At 36.2% G+C, this 20394-nt stretch overlaps 1 protein-coding gene across 6 annotated transcripts in view; it reads right to left on the reverse strand.

Annotated features, from left to right (window-relative positions):
- The window catches only part of NEDD4 (NEDD4 E3 ubiquitin protein ligase), a 121521-nt gene that overhangs the window by 67210 nt on the left and 33917 nt on the right, over positions 1-20394 (reverse strand). For 5 of the 6 annotated variants that reach the window (XM_006732030.3, XM_081831111.1, XM_081831109.1 and 2 more), the window contains one exon: positions 10405-10458. In XM_006732030.3, the coding sequence (XP_006732093.2) occupies positions 10405-10458 (54 nt within the window). Of the gene's footprint in view, positions 1-1872; positions 4597-10404; positions 10459-20394 lie in introns of those variants that run through there. The other variant, XM_006732026.3, reaches the window with a different exon arrangement.

Genomic DNA, 20394 nt, shown 5'->3' on the forward strand with positions numbered 1-20394 from the left:
TAAGCCTTTACCAATCAATTAGATCAATTTAGATCTAGTATATGTTGAATTTAATGGTCACTGTATTGCTTACCAATACTTTTATATAGAGTTGTTTAATAAACATTAAATGGAGGCACAAATTAAGGCTCTCCAGCAAACTACACATTTCTGAACTATTTATAATCCAATAATCTACCAAAAAACAGCATCTGCACAAAGCTAGACCTTTGGCTGTCACAAAAAAATAGTTAAGTTAGCTTACCTAAGTTAAATAAAACCAATAAAAGTGTATATTTTTAGCTATGCAGAAGGCATTTAGTCACACTTTATTAAAAAACATTAAAAATACCTTTTTCAAAAGTATCATTAACAACAAACTATAATATTACCACAAAATCAACTATTTTGAGGCTAGGTCTACAAATATATTTATCTATAAATATTTCTAGGTTAATTATTCCTTTCAGATTTATTTCATTTAATGTAAGATAAGTTTACAAGGTACATGTAATTCAATTAGCAAATTATTAATATGTTTCTTTATAGAATCACTTCATTGCTTTCTTTCAGGGGGCAAAACAGTTTCATGGATTATAATCTCCTAAAAGCTGTTTTTTTAAAAGTTTTATAAATAAAATAATACTAAAACATAGATCAGAATTTGAAATCTGATCTTTATTCATCTTTAGTAAAGTAGTTGCTTAAATTAACATCTGGGCACTGGGTAACAATAATTATATTTATGAGATTTGAAAAGAGAGAAAACTATCAATTACTTAATATTTTATTTACCTAAAGCTACTTGTGCAGAAGTTTAGAAAAATTTTTTAATATAGATATTGAGGTTTATATAAACACAGATAAACAGATAAGAATTTTTCTCCCCTAAACTATTATGTACTGTCATCTAGAATTAGTTTAGCCAGAAAAAATTTTTTAATTTCCTGGAATCTGGCAAGACCTTCCAAATAGAGAAATTTTAAAAACCTACTTAAGTTCAAATACTTTGGAAAATCTATTTAAGTTCAAATACTTTGGAAAGGCTCAACTATATAAAAAACTGTTTTGGTTAAGATTCATTAGAATTAAATGACTAATAAACAAAATTATCAAAATAACAAATTAATAAGGTAACTAGAAGAGTATGGGAAATGCCTAGCAATTGAAACCAAATTCAAAAAACATAAAATTTAGAATTCAATATTGTTGAAAGACCAAGTTACATTTTAGAAGGCAGTCTTAACTGGTAGCTAAAGCTAGAGGAAAATCGGGTGGAAACAAAATTCCTGTGGTTAAGGGTATATACAAATGCAAATGCCATTTATTTTTCCTCTGCTTTAAACATGCAGCATAATCGTTTTTTATCAATGTTCCACTAAATACACATCTTTTAGAGGAACATTTTCTCTGGGTTCATTTGTGACAAGATTTTCACATTTTTTATGCAGGCTTTTTATTGTTTAATATTTTAAATAAGTATTCTATATTTTACCTTATTTCACAATGATTAAGGAGGGGAGAATACTAAATGAACATTTTTGAAAGAGGAATAAAATATGAAGTTAGACATTAAAATGCTATGTTACCTGAAGAAAAAATTACCAAAGTAAAAATGTTATGAAATAAATTATTATTTAAAGCTTGTTTTATGCTACAGAAATGTCTCATGCCTTAAATCACTTTGGAAAGTTTTTTTTTTTCTTTTTAATGCATATTTCCAACACTGGTAAAATAACAGAGTGAAAAACTATTGGGGGTTCTTCAGATTTGCAAATATAAAGATTATGACTATAAAACACTTACTAGCTAAGTTATAATAAATTTTAACCAAATATTTCATAAAGTTTTTCTAGTATAAATTAACATTTACCAGGACCAAAGGAAACTTACCTTACAAGAATGCTTTAAAGAATTAGATAGTTCATTTGTGAAATCTCTGTTACTGTCTCTTGATACGTTATCAACTTTATCTTCATTTCCAGATGCAAACTTTATGAGTAATTGTGATGGTCCCCCCTTAGAACAATTGTGCTTAAGGCTGGATAAACAGGAAATATTTGGATAAGTTCCTCCCAATGAAATACTTCTTTGTAAAATAGCATGGTTTTTGTTTATCTGTAAATTTGGTCTTTCCAACTGTCCATTGATATTTATTTGGTAATCTATGTTTTGAGAGGATGGTAAACGTGCAGATGTCCTCTGCATAAGCTTAATGCACTCTGAATCAGAATTAAGCTTCATTTCTGACATCTCTGGTTTACAATCACCATTTGCTGTTTCACAATCTAATGTAGTTGCTTTTTGTTGGCTGAAATGCACTGAGACACAAGAATATCCTTCAGATGACTTTTCACAGACAGTCTGATACGGACTATTACTTGCAATAGCAATTTTCTTTTGTAATGAGCCCTTCCCGTGAAGTGGTCGTATGTCTCTTACTTCTCCGGGAGTACACATTGTTTTAGATAACCGAAGTCCATTGACAGCTGTGGAAAGAAATGCCTTAGCACTCGTCCCATCTTCACTGTGGGCAATTTCACTAGGAGAAATAATAAACTGGTGTGAGGTTTGATAGGATCCTTTGCTTGGAAGAATATCTGTACTTGTTGGAGAAGTTGGTGGGGTATTTGAAGGACTCCTAGGAAAAATGACTAAAGATGAAAAACGTTTCAGTGGAATTTTTGAGTTCTTGCTCACTGGCAATTTCATAATTTCTAGTCCACGCTCCAAGTCCTCCTGGACAAAAGGAACAGTACTTGGACTTCTTGAAAAAATTTTACATGGAGTAGTATTCCTGTTTGGCACACTTCTATTGGAGGTGCCATCAGAAGGTAGATTTCCACCCAAAAAAGTATCATCAGTTGGTGGAAAAGTATAACCACTGCTGTCACTGATGATACTGTTTGTGTAGGAACCACCACTCGTGATACTTGTACATGATCCATAATCACTACCGTTGCTGCTGTAAGACCCATTCTCACTGGTGGAAAAGTTACTAAGGCTACCACTGCGAAGGGCAGAACCGCTTACAAGGTTACCATCACTCACAGCGTTCAGTTCATTATCAGCCCCAGCATTGTTGTAAATGCCGTCCTTGAAGACACACGTCAACGAAGCATCATCCCCATCATCTAAGACATTGCTAGGCTGAAGACATCCACCGTACCTTGTCGGCTGTAGCGAAATCTGCAGACAGCTGCTCTTTTTATTAACATTTTCAGGTGAAGGAACAGATGATCTTTCCTGAGACTTAAGGTTTTCCTGTATTAACGGAGTTGGTGCAGTCTGTCTAGCAGTCAGCTTCATTTGAACAACATTAGACGCTGAAATCCGGGTTGGTCTTTTGAAGTACATGTGAACATTGCTATCCAAATCATCTCCAGAGCTTTCTGACAAAGGATAAGTATTACTTCTTCGGGCTGCAAAGTGCAATCGTAAGCTTTGTGCCATTTGTTCTCATTTCCAAACATGTTAAGGGCTGAAAGTCATGACAAAGATCTCTGTCGGTAGATAGGCTAGCAGCAGCTGCCCAGCATCGAAGGAAAAAATCATTTGTGGTGCCTAAAAGAGCTCTTAAGTAGCAGTCTTTATCCTAAGTAAAACCTTAGATACCAGCTATCATAGAAAGAAAAAGACGACCCATTCCAGAGACTGACGTTTCCAAATATTTTGAATTGCTTGTAGTCAAAGTGCCTTCGCTTACAAAGCACTTGATTTCCAGCGACCTTGAAGCGGAGCTCGGCTGCAGCACTCTGCGTCAAACACTGCCAACCTTGTTTCAATTATACCTTCTCCAATTTGCATGAATGAGTAACACAAGAACAACAATCTTCCAGCGTTTCAAGTTGAAACAGTATTTTTTCACTCCTGCTCTACTAAATGAACATTTAACCATGTGAATCACGCCTATACTTTCCCCAGCAGTTCCACCACTAATATTTTTACCCATAGGGATAGAATTACAGGAAGTTGGTAGGAATGAAACCCCATGTAATTGAGTATCAAATAAAGGGTTGAATTTCCAAATAGTAGCCAAACTAGGAATCTCGTCAAGTTAGTTAATGTAAAAAGGCATATATTCTGTTAATTTTTTTTGAATGAGTAAAGTCAAACAGTCGTATAAATTTGGAAGTACCAAAACTTTGGGGTGAGTTAAAACTCAAGCATTAAATCAAATAGATAAATATTCTAGCTTCCAAAACACTACTTAGGAAAAGTGAAAGCTTAAGGAGAGAAATACAAAATTAGCCTAGTAATACTATTGAAAAATTGAGCACAGGTCTGAGAAAGAAAAGTTTAAGAGAAGCTGTCACCAAGCATTTTCTCCTGTAATTTTAAGGCCTTTTCCAGCCAAGTAGTACAGTCTTTAAATGATGCCATTTATATTTTGACTATAAAAACTCTGCCAAGAAATAGCCTAAGCAAACATTCCATTAAAAATATATGCAGATTAGACAGAAAAACTATACCCCAATATAGTTTGGGCACACAAGATATTTTATTCCACTGTCTCTGCAATTCATTCATTTAAGAGAGTGTTGTGGTAAGTAAAGAAGTCTAAAAAGGATTTAACACATCAAATAAACATATCTCAATGCCAATTCTGTTCTGAAAACTCTAAGAGCTCTTTGCTGGCCCCTACTGGTGTGTTGAAACAATCCATTTAGCTGTTTGATATCTATAAAGAAATACAAACCATGCTGCATATTTCTTTGTATAAACAAAGTACATACTTGTTTACATTTTTTAGTACTAGCCTTGCCCTAGAGGTGGAATTACCTACTACTGCTGATAAAGCTCCCACAGTAGAGAACAGTAGACTGTTTGTCCTCCTAGAGGTTGTGATTTTGTATATATATTTTTTTCTGCTTTGTATTTATTTAACCTTTACTTTATTTTCAGTTTACTAGGTAATAAAAGTTTAATATTTTAATTTCTCCCCTAAATGTCATAGACCAAGGTTAGTATTCTACTTGAAAGAAACAAATTTATTTTTAAATAATACTCTAGGGTATATTTAAACCCCTTACCTGAATTTTATAGCTGGAACTCCAGTAATAAATATATACTGGCTCATTCATAGGAAAGTAAAAAGTAAAATAGTTCAGTTGTTTACACCACATGGTACTACACCCAAGTTGTATTTTTCTAAGTAAGATTTTTTTTTCTAAGTAAAAGTAAATATGTAAAACATATACTTGTACTTTGTTTAAAAAAGAAAACGCCTTAAGATAGATCTGTTCTCAATCATAATTTTCTAAACAGTATTTTTAATCAATTAGGAGATGATGAAATAGAAATATGGAATTTATGAAATTACATTTCGGACTAGGATGATATAGTACTATGTTTTAGAATGTGTACAATAATTATAAACTTAGCAATAAAATTATTATGTTATTTTGGTTTTATATAACCTACCTCCTTTACGATTTTACAGACTTCAGTAAATATTCCCCTGTAATCCTCTCTCTTTATAGAAGAAAGAGTCCCAATCTTTTCACTTTACCTTCAAATGACTTCAGCTTTTCTTCCTGAATTAAGTTAGGGGTCTCATAACTCAAAGAATGGAACACTTCTAAGACGCTAACTAATGAGATCTAACTGCTCATGCCTGTGGCCTAAAGCTTCTAGTTAACAGGCAAAACTCCTCTGGTTGTTGATATAAAATAATGAGCCTCAGACATTTGGCTAGATAAATGTTTTCTCTTTGGTAAGCTTCACTAGAAACATCAGTCTCATGTGCCCGAACTAGATTTCAAGCTTCCAGAATGCCAGGACCATAACTACACTTTTCTTCTGATCTTCTTGGGCTCATGCTGGGCACAAAGTAAGCACGAAGTAACACCAGAGAGGAGGCTAAATGGGTGGCTGGTCACCACACTTACTCTGACTGGCTAATGCTTTCTTTCAGGATTTTTTTTTTTTAAAGTTGATCCAGCTATTACTTCTGAAGAAATACCAAAAAGCACCTTATGACCCAGCAATTGCACTCCTGGGTATTTACCCCAAAGATACAAATGTAGTGATCCGAAGGGGCACATGCACCCCAATGTTTATAGCAGCAATGTCCACAATAGCTAAACTATGGAAAGAGCCTAGATGTCCATCAACAGATGAATGGATAAAGAAGATATGGTATATACATACAATGGAACATTAGGCAGCCATCAAAAAAATGAAATCTTGTCATTTGCAATGACGTGGATGGAACTAGAGGGTATTATGCTAAGCGAAATAAGTCAATCAGAGAAAGACAGATATCATATGATCTCACTGATACGAGGAATTTGAGAAACAAGACAGAGGATCATAGGAGAAGGGAGGGAAAAATGAAACAAGATGAAACCATTAGAGACTCTGAATCTCAGGAAACAAACTGAGGGCTGCTGGCTGGAGTGGAGGGGGGTGGGAGGGATGGGTGGCTGGGTGATGGACACTGGGGAGGGAAAGTACTACGGTGAGTGCTGTGAACTGTGTAAGACTGATGAATCACAGGCCTGCACCCCTGAAACAAATAATACATTATATGTTAATTAAAAAATAAAAAAAGAATAATCATCAGATTTTAAATTAAAAAAAAAAAAAAGCACCGCAGCTGGACTGGACGAGAAGGAATGATGATTAAAAGTTTTCAAGGAGGGCTTCAGCCAAGGGAAAGGAAGGTGAGAGAATCATAAGCACTTCCCAGCCTGCCAGTCTGAGTTTCAGTTGTAGAGAGGCTCAACAGTTCGCACTTCCCAGCCTGCCAGTCTGAGTTTCAGTTGTAGAGAGGCTCAACAGTTCATGCTGCCGGCTCTGGGCTGGGATCATACAGAATCTATGCCACCACCACAGCAGTTAAGTGGAGAACCTGGCGCAAAATGTAGCTCCTTAGCCAGATTCCAAAAGAGGAGCATCAACCCTCAACTTAAGTGGAGAAGAGCTGGAGAGTGGTGACAGCCCTTACCTGGGAGGAATCTACACAAGTCCTGAAGAACTTCACCTTCTAGAACGAAATGGATCATGTCTGAAGATCAGATTGAAACTCAGGACCCCACATTCTGGGGTGTTTGGTTATTGATGATATACACAGAAAATAACGTGATGATCTAAATGTCAGGAATCGACTCTGGATAACCCTCATCATCGACTACAACGTTGAAGGCCAAAGTCCACTGTGATGATTTTTAATTGTACGTGTCAAGTTGGCTAGGCTCTTTTGCCCAGCTGTTTGGTCAAACAGCAGTCTAGATGTTGCTATCAAGGTATTTTTCAGATGTGATTAATATTTAAATCAGTAGATTTTGAGTAAAGCAAATTATCCTCCATAATGTGGTGGCCTTCGTTAACAGCTAAAGGCCTTAAGAGCAAAGACAGGTTTGCTGAAGAAGAAGCAATTGCACTTCAAGATTACAACATAGAAACCCTGCCTACGTTTCCAGCTTGCTGGCCTGCCCTACAGGTTTCAGATTCAAGACTGTGACATCAACTCTTACCTGAATATTCAACCTGCTCTCCCTGTCCCACAGATTTCAGACTTGCCAGCTTCCACAATCACATGAGCCAATTCCTTGAAACAAATCAATCTCTCTCTCTCTCATTCTTCCTGTGTATCTCCTATTGGTTCTGTTTCTCTGGAGAACCCTGACTAATATGACCACTAAACCTGAGAAGCATAATTATCTCCATTCAGAATATAGAATATAGGCATCTCCTAAAGCTTCAGAGGCTGGATGTGTGCAGGTGTATCTCTCAGGTCAGCGACAAAGAGCATGAACTTTTGCATTGGTGGGTAGAATTCATGTCAAGGCACATCATTCTGAAATGTCCCATTACTCTCATCACCACCATGATCACCATCATCAGACTGCTGGTTTATAACCCTTAGGTCTTAAAACAAGAGGGATATAACCCTCTCTTTTTTCAAAACAAACAACACTTATATTGCAAATATTTTCCAGAGGACTAGAAATTGTTTCTGCTTAAAATTTTATCTGTGCCCTTCGCCATACATTTCCAAAGATAATTTGCTAGGAAAAGGATATGTTCTTAATTTAGTTGTGAATGCTACAGGGGAATAATCATAAATAACATTTACAGTGGCACAGGACATTTACTGCTATATAGTCAAGCCTGTTAGTCTACCAATGGCTAGAGTTTCTATAACATCTCAGGTGATACATACACTTCAGTTACCTGCTAGGACTAACAACAAATCAGAGGATTAGAATGACACACACCACCCTGTTCTAATTATTTCTTGCTTCTTGAGAAAAGCTGTATTTCTAATCCCAGTTGATACCCTAAATGGCACATGTTAACATGTCACAGAGGAATGTATTCAGTGATGTTATTTTAATAAATTCAAAAATATGCAAAAGGAAACTATACTCAGGGATACATATATACATGATAAACAAGTTTTTTATAAGCAAAGAAATGATAAGCACAATATTCAGGACAGTGGCTACTACTTGTGGAGGAAAAAAAGGAGATGCTACTGGAGAGGGGAATGGTGGGGGGTTGCAGATTTTGGTAATGTTCTAGTTCTTAAGTTGAGTAATAAGTGCACAGATATTTGTCTTATTATTTAAAACAAGGATTTAGGGGCACCTGGGTGGCTCAGTTGGTTAAGTGTCTGCCTTCGGCTCAGGTCATGATTCCAGGGTCCTGGGATCGAGCCCCGCATAGGGCTCCTTGCTCAGCAGGGAGCCCGCTTCTCCCTCTCCCTCTGCCCCTCCCTCCTGCTCTTGCTCACTCTCTCTCTCAAATAAATAAATAAAATCTTAAATAAAATAAGGATTTATATTATATACTTTTTTTGTGTTTATTTCATGATTTTAAAAAACACAAATACGAAATTTCACCTGGTCCCATCTAGAAGGGAAACAAATCTGTAGAGACAGAAGGGGAAAAAAACCTCTATTCTATAGAAAAAACAAAAATACAAACAGAAAAGAAAAAGCTCTGCACCTGACCATATTGATAACCAAACATCAACATCTGTCATGTCACTCAGTCTGAAAAAGTTAGACTGCAGGGCGCCTGGGTGGCTCAGTTGTTTAAGCGACTGCCTTCAGCTCAGGTCATGATCCTGGAGTCCCAGGATCGAGTCCCACATCGGGGTCCCTGCTCAGCAGGAAGTCTGCTTCTCCCTCTGACCCTCCCCCCTCTCGTGTGCTCTCTCTCTCTCATTCTCTCTCTCAAATAAATAAAATCTTTAAAAAAAAAAAAGTTAGACTGCAGTTAGTGATGAAGTCTCCTTTGGCAATAAAAAAGCACTTTTGCTTATTATGATTGCTAATTAATAGATTTCATTTGCAGTATTTTCCATTACTAGTATAGTTATCATTTCTTGAGGGGGGAAAAAACATGTAGTCCAACACTAAAAACAAATTTTAAAAATCCAGTTTCTTAAAAAAAGAAGAAAAGAAAGAAAGAAAAATCCAGGTTCTTTGTTAGCTAAAAAGTGAATGATTATTTCTTTTTTGGTGCTTCTGTTTAATAACTGATACGCCTTGAATACATAACACTGTCCTTACACCTTCCTGTTCGAATCTTACAGGTTTAAAACAGACGTGGAAGATGCTAAGAAGAAAAGATCTGAAATAGCATTCCTAAATTTTTTTTTTTTAAGATTTTATTTATTTATTTGACAGAGAGAGACACAGCGAGAGAGGGAACACAAGCAGGGGGAGTGGGAGAGGGAGAAGCAGGCTTCCTGCCGAGCAGGGAGCCCGATGCGGGGCTCGATCCCAGGACCCTGGGATCATGACCTGAGCCGAAGGCAGACGCTTAATGACTGAGCCACCCAGGTGCCCTGAAATAGCATTCCTAAGAGACAAAATTAGGAAAAGGACAGGACTTCAAGATAGTCTTTAGGAAATCAGGAATTAGAACTACCTTTTCATAAAAATAAAATCAGGCTTAACTTTGTCTTTTTTTTTGGCCTCTGTAAGAGCTGACAGTCCTTTAGAGGACTTCATCGGTGTCAAGAGGACAGTCTTCCTTCGAAGAAGAGCGGGGGAGGGGAGAGTGAGTGAGACAGAGCCACTGCAGTGAGGAGGTGCAGGTGTAGCTGCTCTGGGAGAGGGCTCCCTGAGCCTGGGCACACCCACCACTCCACAGAGCATGAGTATGAGGGAAGGCAAGACAAAGAGGCCAGCTTTCCTGACATCCCATCACATGGCACAAGAGGTCTTGAGTAAGACCGCAATCTGTGGAGAACTGACAAAAAGAGAGGTACCTGGGAGGAAAGTAGAAGGGTACACAGTAGCACTTGAAGGAGGGGGAAAAAATTGTATCTGCCCCTCCACTTTGCCCAGAGCCTCCATAACCACCCTAAGTCATCTCTCCCGTCACAGATTCCCAGCCCACTATGCGCTGCCCTACTGAGATATACCCTTGCTTCCTATTTCACACTAGTACAATATAACTTACCAGCCGATTTTCATCAAATACTTCAAAAAGAAGCCGGTGCTGCTGAGGATGGACCTAAGTAAGAAAAACACAACGTTTCTTTAAAAACAAGTGAAAATCAATCAACCTGGACTCTGAGAAATAAAGTCTTGAAATGTTTCCTAATTCCTGCTTTTTAGAGTGTATTTAAAATTACACGAGACACATTGTACAAAAGCAGGCCAATCCTATGTCACCCATTTTCTGATAGTTCTACCATAACAACGAAGTGGATTTGGGTGCTTATTTTTACATTTTTTTCTAAAATAGAATAAAATAAAGGAAAATAAAATTTCAAAAAATTATTTAAATATTTGCAAGCATTTAAAAATATAGGTTGTATTTTAACTTTTCATCATTTTATTTACTGACTTCTTATTTATCAAGTTAGAACAACCCAAAGTGGATACTGAGTTTATGGAAACTAGTTTTCTGAATCCTTTTTAGCACTGACTTGATAAAACTGTTTGTTGCTTCTACTGCATAAAGGACATAAGCACTCAAAAAGTATACACTGAGTTTTCACTTACAGGATGAGTAAAAATTAACATGCAGTATTTTTTTTTCCAAAGCTGACACTTTCACATTTTCTGAAATACTTCAACATCAAGTTAATATCTACTAAATATCAAATACAAAGAAAATCCAATAATTTTTTACACCAGAGGTTAAGATAACATATAAAAAAATTCCCACATTTAAATTGATTTTTCCCCTATGATATATTACATTACACACTTTGATATTTTAAAACTTAGGTTTACAAAAAGACAAACAAAAAAACCTCCCCAAAACCCCCAATTTTGGTTTACACGTTAAAAGTATTAACAACCTCCAGCAAAAGTCTGACAGGTGTGACAAAGATATTTAGATACCTAAGCCAATGTCCACTCTCCCTTATGTCCTTCTAAGAACATAATCCTAACTTTACCTGCAGCAATTTGCCCAGGGTCACCACACTGTACAACTCTGGGGGAGAGAGGCTTTGATTTTTTTTAAATTGAAGTATAGGATACCTTCAGTAAAGTATAAAGTTTACTAACCTTATATACACAGCCTGATGACTTTTTTTTTTTTTAGGTTTCAGAACTATCAAGAGGTAGAACTTTTATTTTAATCTAGGCAGACTAATTTCAAAATACATGCTCTTAATTACTAGGTTATACAGCCTCTCAAAGTAAAAAAAAAAATATGAAGTAAATGATACAAAAAGAAAACAATTATATTAACTTTAAAAAAAAAGTATTTCATAGGAAAAAAGCATTGCATAGTTCTATAGGTTCAATCCATAACATTTAGTGTTTACAATGAAGATGCAACTGGAATGAACATATCTAAAAAAGGCATTAAAATATACAAAATACATACTAGTGATAAAAGAAGAAGGAATTATTAAAAGTAAATGTGGTCTTTTTTTTTCATTTATTAAGATTTTCCATAGCCTGATATAGAGCCAGATACTTAAGTATTCCAATGGCAAGTTAAAAAAAGTTGCATTTTCTGATATTAGGCAGCAACATATGAGAAACATCTGTTAGATCAACTTTATTCAGCTTATTTATTTGGATTCTCTTTATCCTTACTAATTTTTTTTAATTGTGTTTCTATTTTTCTTAGTATTTTCTTAATATTTAGCTCATTTTTCATGTATTTTATTTTTTTAAAATAATTTTAATTCCACTATAATTAAGATAGAATGTTATATTAGTTTTAGGTGTACAATACAGTGATTCAACATTTCCATATATCACCCCATGCTCATCATGACAAGTGCACTCCTTAATCCCCATTACCTGTTTCACCCATCCCCCCACCCACCTCCCCTCTGGTAAGCATCAGTTTGTTTTATTTAAAAGTCTGTTTTTCGTTTGTTCCTTTCTTCATTCACTTGTTTTGTTTCTTAAATTCCACACAAGTGTGAAATCATATGGTATTTGTCTTTCTCTCATTCATTTATTTCACTTAGCATTATACCCTCTAATTCCATCCATGTTGTTGCAAATGGCAAGATTTTATTTTTTTTTATAGTAGAGTAATATTCTTGTGTGTGTGTGTGTGTGTGTGTGTATCAATCTTCTTTATCTATTCATCTATTGATGGACAGTTGGGTCGCTTCCATATTTTGGCTATTGTAAATAATGCTGCAGTAGTAAACAGGGGTGCATATATCTTTTAGAACTAGTGTTTTCATATTCTTTGGGTAAATACCCAGTAGTGAAATTGCTGGATCATATGTAATTCTATTTTTACTTTGAGGAACCTCCATACTGTTTTCCACAGAGGTTGCACCAGTTTGCATTCCCACCAAGAGTACACAAGGGTTCCTTTTTTTCCACATCCTCGCCAACCTTGCTGTTTCTTGTGTTTTTTACTTTAGCATTCTGACAGGTAGGAGATGATCTCTCATTGTAGTTTTGATTTATATTTCTCTGATGATGAGTGATGTTGAGCATCTTTTCATGTGTCTGTTGACCACAGCCTGATGAGTTTTTATATACATATACTGTGTCATCATCACCTAGATCAAAATATCGAATGCTCCATTCTATTTTATGTATTGTTTTCTCTATAAATAGTGCCCTCTGGACTTGTTCAACATTGACACTCTGAATCTGTCTATCTAAAAATGGTTCCCTTCCATCCAGGAACAACCAAAGAGGCCAACCTACTGGCAGTCATTTGGATGGGCTTCTGGGAGAGCTCTTTCAGTAGGGCTGACTCAGCTGGGAGAGATGTCCCTTCTGCCCCCTTGCATTTCTCTTCCTGCCTTGGTTAGGACAGCTGGCTCTCTTAAAGTCACATTGTGACCATGGAGCAACTATGGGGATGGAAGCCCCAATCAAGGGTGAGACACCATGGAAATAGAAAAGTAGTGTAAGACAATAATCTTTTCTAAGAAGATATAGAGGAATTTGGGGAGGAGATGAACCTTGAGCTGAAACTTAATGATGGGAAGAATTTGAATAAGAAAATATAGAGAGCATTTCACAGCAAGGAGATCACATGAGGAAAGACATGGGGGCAGAATGAGCATGCTCTAAGGAGATCACACTGATAACATTTTTGTATTAGGAAGTGGCAAAAAATTTTTATTAGTGAGACTAGAGCCAGGCTGAGAGTACTGAAATCCAGAAGAGGAGCTATGACTTGATTGGTAGGGAAGAAAATGAAGCTTTTAAAGGAAAAACAACATGATGTAGGTCATACGTAAATATTATTTTGTCAGTGATACACAAAATAAATGGGGCTGGAGAGAAACCCTGGAGTCCATAGGGACTATGGCTCTAGGAACTCAAACATGAAGTGTGTATGAAAGCTTTGCCTGAGATTGTCCCAGTGAGAATAGGGACGGAGAAAGGCCATGAAAAATATTTTGAGGAAAAAAATCAAAAGTCTCAGTGTCTGTCAAAGTACCTGACAGACACTGTAGAAGTTTGACAAATATTGCTAAGAAAATAGGTATAATATCTGATCTAATCAGGCCTCTGCTGCCCTGGCTTAGCATTTAATTAATAGCAGGATTCACTACCCCAACTATCATATCTTTTAAATTTATCTTTCCTACTACAACTAGATTGACTTACCTAACGGGCTGTTCAGGCCATCTTTACTGCCCTACTCAAAAGTTGTTCCCAATGGCCTAAAGAATGAAATCCAAATGACTGAGCATGGAGTGATCCCTCATGATCTGAGTCCAGTTGCCTTTCCAGCCTCATCTCTTACAACCGTCCCCTTGCTGACCCAAATATACATATATACTCTGTTCTAATCACAATGAGAAGAGGATGACTCACCACTTACTGCGCTTCTGACCTACCCTTCAGTACATGCTAAGGTCTCTCCACTTGAAACACCTTCTCTGCTTTATGTTCAAGCCTTAGTTCAGACGTCAACTTCTCCTTTAAGCCTTACCTCCCCAGTCACTTCTACTCCTCTGTCTTCAGCTTATTACAACACTGGCTACAATCTTCCTTTTATCAAAGTTAATAGGGAATATGAGATATTTCCCTACTGAATTACAAACACCATAAGAGACTTATTGTTTTCTATATATGAGAGGCACACAATAAATGCAACAATACAATTGAACATGTGTGGTGAGAATACTAATTCAAAATGGTAGCCTGAACATGACTATTTATCCTCTCCCTGCTGAGAGCCCATTTAAGTAATAGTAAAGGAGTTTGTAAGAGGTGTAAACCCATTACAGCAAAGATAATATGAGGGCCATTAGCAAGTGGGCAATTTCAACAACTCCCCACTGGATAGATGAAGTAGGGATGAAAGCAGTAAGCAGAACAGAAGAAGATGAAAACTCAAAACAATGCAATCACCCCAATGAGAGAATGTTCATATAGCACTTTACCTCTGGATGGTCCACACACAGACATACACACACATCATCAGAGTTTCTCTTTGCATCTGATTTCAGCTAGAGGTTTTACAAAAAATGCAACCACCAGTTTTAATATACAAAACTTAAATGGACTCTAAAAATGTAACATATAATTGTTGAATGTTTATGCCTTGTATGTATGGAATAGGTGGTTTTTCTACTGTATCACTGTTAAGTATGATTAGAATACCAGAGATCACAGATGTACAAACAGCAAAACTGTCTTTAAAGGAAAAACAAATGATTTAGGAAACAAAAGAAAACACTTTAAAAAATTGTAAGTAGAAATATTGGGGAAAGTTCTGAATCCATAAAGCAAAAACAGGACAGTATAAAAAGGGAACAACTGGAGAACAAAGAGGCTTTGGAAGTAAAAATGACTGTTGAATTCAAATATAAGCAACTTAAGGTAAATTTGCAAAAATCTCTCAAAATATAGAACAAAAAGCTAAGTTGAGGAAAGTATGAGAGAAAAATTTAAAAAGAGGGTTTTTCTGAATCCTCAAAATTCAGTGAAAGAATTGGACCCTAATGCCCTAAAGTAGAAGTTGAGAAAACTATGGCTGTAGCCCAAATCTAGCCAGCCACCTGTTTCTTTTTTTTTTAAACAGCCCATGAGATATGAATTTTTTAAAAATATAAAATGGTTACATTTTAAATGGATATATAAGTAGCTACATAATAGCCTCGACTTTTGCCTCCAGGCCCCCAAACCCGAAGTATTTACTATCTGTCTCTTTTCTAAAAAAGTTTGCTAGGGGCGCCTGGGTGGCTCAGTCGGTTAAGTGTTTGCCTTCAGCTCAGGTCATGATCTCAGGGTCCTTCAGCTCATAGTCCCCACATCGGGTTCCCTGTTCTGTGGGGAGTCTGCTTCTCCCCCTCCCCCTGCTCGTGCTCTTTCTCTCTCTCTCTCAAATAAATACAACTTTAAAAATTTTTTTTTAAAAGTTGGGGCTGACTCCTTTCCTGAGACATTCACTGTATGTTATCTATTAATTTCTCTCTGTATCTAGCACAGTACTGAATAAAACCATCCTTGAAAGGTGTGAACAGTCACTCAAACCATTTTCTGTGTTTTCTCTGGTTCACATGAAGAATTCTTGTTGAGAAAGCCTAGGTGACTCTGCATCCAACCAGTTGGAATTCTCAAATGATAATACAGAGGGAAGAAAATTATTAAAGGAATTACACAAATTTTCAGAGCTGAAGGGAAACAATAGTCTTTAAATGAAATGCTCACCAAAGGCCCAACACAATGAATTTAAAACTACACACAAAGGCATTTCACTGTGAAATTTTAAAACACTAGAGGGGCACCGGGATGGCTCAGTTGGTTAGGCGGCTGCCTTCAGCTGGGGTCATGATCCCAGGGTCCTGGGATCGAGTCCCGCATTGGGCTCCTTGCTCAGCAGGGAGCCTGCTGCTCCCCCTGCTTGTGCTTACTCTCTCCCTCTCTCCCCCCTCTCTCTCTGTCAAATAAATAAAAAATATTTAAAAAAATAAAAAAATAAAACACTAGGACAATTATGAAACATTTCAGAGAAAGAGAAAAGAATCAAACCCAAAAGAACAAGAAACAGACTTCTCAACAGCAACACGATGCTCAACAATGTTATCATGAAGCCATGCCTTCAAGTTTCTGAGGAAAAATTATTTTCAATCTAGAATCCCATGAGTGGCCAAACTATTGGCCAAACATAAGTTGGCTATTTATTCATCTGTCATAGCTCGAAGTCAGTTTGGGACATGGGTGTGTGAGCTTATTCAGCAACATGGGAATAATGGCCAGAATAACAAACAGAAACAGTTAAAAAGTGGTTTCTCCTGGGAAGCAGGAATAGGAAGAGAGAAGTAGAGCACTAGAGTCTGTCATTTTCCATTATAAGCCCCTTTATACTATCTCAGTTTTAAGCTATGTGTGAATTTTTTCATGAGATAATTCTTAAATATTTATTAAAAATAGGAGTAAAGCTATGATCACAAAAAAAGAGTTTATAGGGTCATATTTACAGGAAAGGTGAAAGCAAAGAAACAAAAACTAAAATGCTGGTGATAGATTTTTTGGAAAAAAAAATAAGTATGTAAGTCTATAAATGCATAAAATAGTAGAATAAAAAAAATTTGCCAAAGGAGTAACCAAATGTTCAAAGAACAAAGGTATTGGTAAGTGTCAATTTATTCTATAGTGTCCATAAAGAATGTGAAGTAATGTTCCTAGAAATTCTGCTGGTGGATGCAGGAAAAAAACAATGCAGGTACATTTCAGAAAGTAGCTTTATTGAGATATATTTCACATACCATATGATTGACCCATTGAAAGTGTACAATTTAATGGTTTTTAGTATTTTCATAGAGCATGCAACTACTGTCACGATTTTAGAACATTTTCATCACCTCAAAAAGAAACCTCATGCCCGTTAGCAGTCGCTCCTAATTTCCCCTCAACCTCACCAATCTCAGGCAACCTCCAATCTACTTTTTCTCTCTATAGATTCATCTATTTTAGACATTTAATGTAATCATATAATATGTGGTCTTTTGTAATTGGCTTCTTGCTACTTTTTTGTGGTTCACCCCTGTTGTAGCTTGTATCAGTACTTCATTTCTTCTTAGAGCTGAAAAATATCCCATTGTATGTATATACTCCATATTTTGTATCCATTCATCTGTTGATAGACATTTGGGTTGTTTCTACTTTTTGACAATGATTAATGGTTCTATGAATATTCATGTACAAGTTTTTGTGTGGACATGTGTTGTAAGTACATTTTAAAATAAAACTGTGTAAAAGTTAAATGGCTGTGTAAAAGTTAATGGTATTTTTATTTTTATTTATTTCTTTTTTTTAGAGAGAGAGCGTGAGTGGGGGTGGGAGGGCAGAGGGAGAGGGAGAGAAAGAATCTTAAGCAGGCTCCACGCCCAGCACGGAGCCAGACACAGGGCTCGATCTCACAACCCTGAGATCATAACTAGAGCCGAAATCAAGAGTCAGACGCTTAACTGACTGAGCCATCCAAGTACCCCAGAAAGGTAATTTTACAAGAATAAAGCATTATATAAATAGAAGGTATCTTGGCATTTTTATTTACATGTTTTATGTCTGCTTTCTCTATATAGTTATTTTCATCATCAAATATAAAAATAAATTATAGATACATAGTCATGGGGGGAAAATCCAAACAGTAAAAAAGATACATAGTGAATTATAAATCTCTCTCTTATCCTTGTCTCATCCTCAGAGAAAATACTGCAGTTCCTTAGGTCCTTCCAGAAGTATTTTATGCAAATACTAGCATATGAGAAAGCATTTTTTGTTTCTGTTTTTACACAAAGAGGTGCATCATACACACAATGTTCTGTGCCTTTGCTCCTTCATCAGTATATTTTGAAACTAATTCTCTATTAATACATATACATCTCCTTCTTTTCAAATAGGTAATGAGGATTTCATTGTATGGCTGTACCATAATTTACTTAGTGCTTTATTAATGGGGTGTCCCCTACTTCTTCCTAGCTAACAGAATTCTGATTTTATTCAAACAGTGGACGACAATGTGTGTCAGGGATAGATGGCCACTCCCCACCCCCAGGGGCTGAATTCTGATTCTTCTAAGCCTCGTAATTCCATTCTCCTTACCAAAAACTGGGTTAGAAGTATGTACATGACACAATTCTAGCCCAAGAGATAAGAATCAAAGTCTCCTGGGAGAACTTTTGAAAAGGGTGCTTCCCTTTTCAAAAGAGACACGTGGGGGAGAACTCTCCGTTTTCTACCTATGGACATCATTGTGTGACGCTATGACTTTTGGAACTGCTGCAAGCATCCTGTAACCTGGACAGAAAGCCAAGAGAATCCCAGAAAGGCTGGGTCACACATGGCTGTTCAGCTGCTGTGGTCACATCCATTCCCCTATCTGATTCTTATGATTAGAGATAATAAATGTCCTTATTGTTTAAGCCAATATTAGTTGTTACTTCAAGTCTTTTACTTGAACCCAAAAGCATCTTAAATGGTACACTTCCTCAGAGGGGCTAAATTCCCTATGATCTCCCTGACATTATACCCTAAATGCCTAATATCTCCCTGATATTCATTCCCTAGCATCTGGTGTTTCCCCTTTCATAATGCTCAGTACACTGGCATTTATTTTGACACGTTCATAGGGGTCCATAAGAGACAGTGAGCTTTGTTGAGGGACTGTGGCCATCTCATTAGCAAACATCAGAAAGTGGCTGGAAACAAATATAGAAAACTATCACACCAATTTTTTATGTGTTTGTAGAGGTGGAAGAGTATAAATATATGGATAAAAACACATAGGAAACAATACCAGAAGATTGCACAGTGATGGTTTTATGGTAATTAAGTTACAGCTGATTTTCATTTCTCTTAAAAATATATATAATACATATTATATATGTGTATATATAAAAATATAATTATATATAAAATATTTATAATTGTTTTATTTGTCAGAATTTCCAGAACCAGGGTCTCTACTACACAGGTAGAAAAAAAGAAAATTTTACTACTTTGAAAAGGACACTCTGACAAACAAGTAATATGCTCAGAAAGGGGCTCCTCAAACAGACACAGAGTTCACCTAGAATGGTGTAGTATGCACAACAGAAAGGACCCTGTGTTCCCACATTTTGAGATCCACGTTTCCCTACAGAACATATGCGTGACCATATACACATTATGTAAATGCAGTTGGCCCTTTGTTCAAACATGGGGGTTAGGGGTGCAGTTGAAAATCTGCGCATAACTTTTGACTGCCCCAAAACTTAATTGCTGATAGCCTACTGTTGACCAGAAGCCTTACAGATAACATAAACATAAATCAAGATAGCAAATGTGCTTATTGTTTTTTTTTTTTTAGATTAAATGTGCTTATTGTTTATTGTGTATGTTATATATATTAAATACTGTATTCTTAAAATAAGCTGAAAGAAAATGTTATTAAGAAAATCATAAGGAAGAGAAATACATTTATAGTACTGTACCATATTAATAAAAAAAAAATTCCGCATATAAGTGAACCCATGCAGTTCAAACCTGTGTTGTTCAAAGGTCCACTGTATAATATGCTGAGTATGACTACTAAGGATACAAACCAAGCACCATGGGAATATGAGGAATGGAGTGAGCTGTCTTTCCAGATGCTCAGGTACTGTGCTCATACACAGAGTCCATCTTCCCTCCCATAACTTGCCTCCATTAGTCTCATCTGAGCTACTGTCAGTACAGATTTTACTATAATTTGCTATGAAGCATATAGGCACTTAAAGGAGTCTTTCCTGTTTGTTAATCTACCAATAACAGTTCTCTGCAAAAACTTTCTTTGAACTTCATGTTTTCTCAAAGATACAAAGGCTCCCTTCAACTTCTGACCACAATTTCCATTTGGTTAAATGCCCAATAGCTGTAATATATTATCTCTATAAATACTTTATGTGAATACATTCAATTGAAAACATTTTATGCTATGTATAAATAATGATATAAATGACAAAGAGGAAAATAGGGGACCACACATAATAATGTCCTTTGTACAGAAAATACTCAATCACCA

The sequence above is a fragment of the Leptonychotes weddellii genome, chromosome 9 (genome assembly GCF_054177405.1).
Source record: "Leptonychotes weddellii isolate Sample4059 chromosome 9, ASM5417740v2, whole genome shotgun sequence".
NCBI classification, from domain to species: Eukaryota; Metazoa; Chordata; class Mammalia; order Carnivora; family Phocidae; genus Leptonychotes; species Leptonychotes weddellii.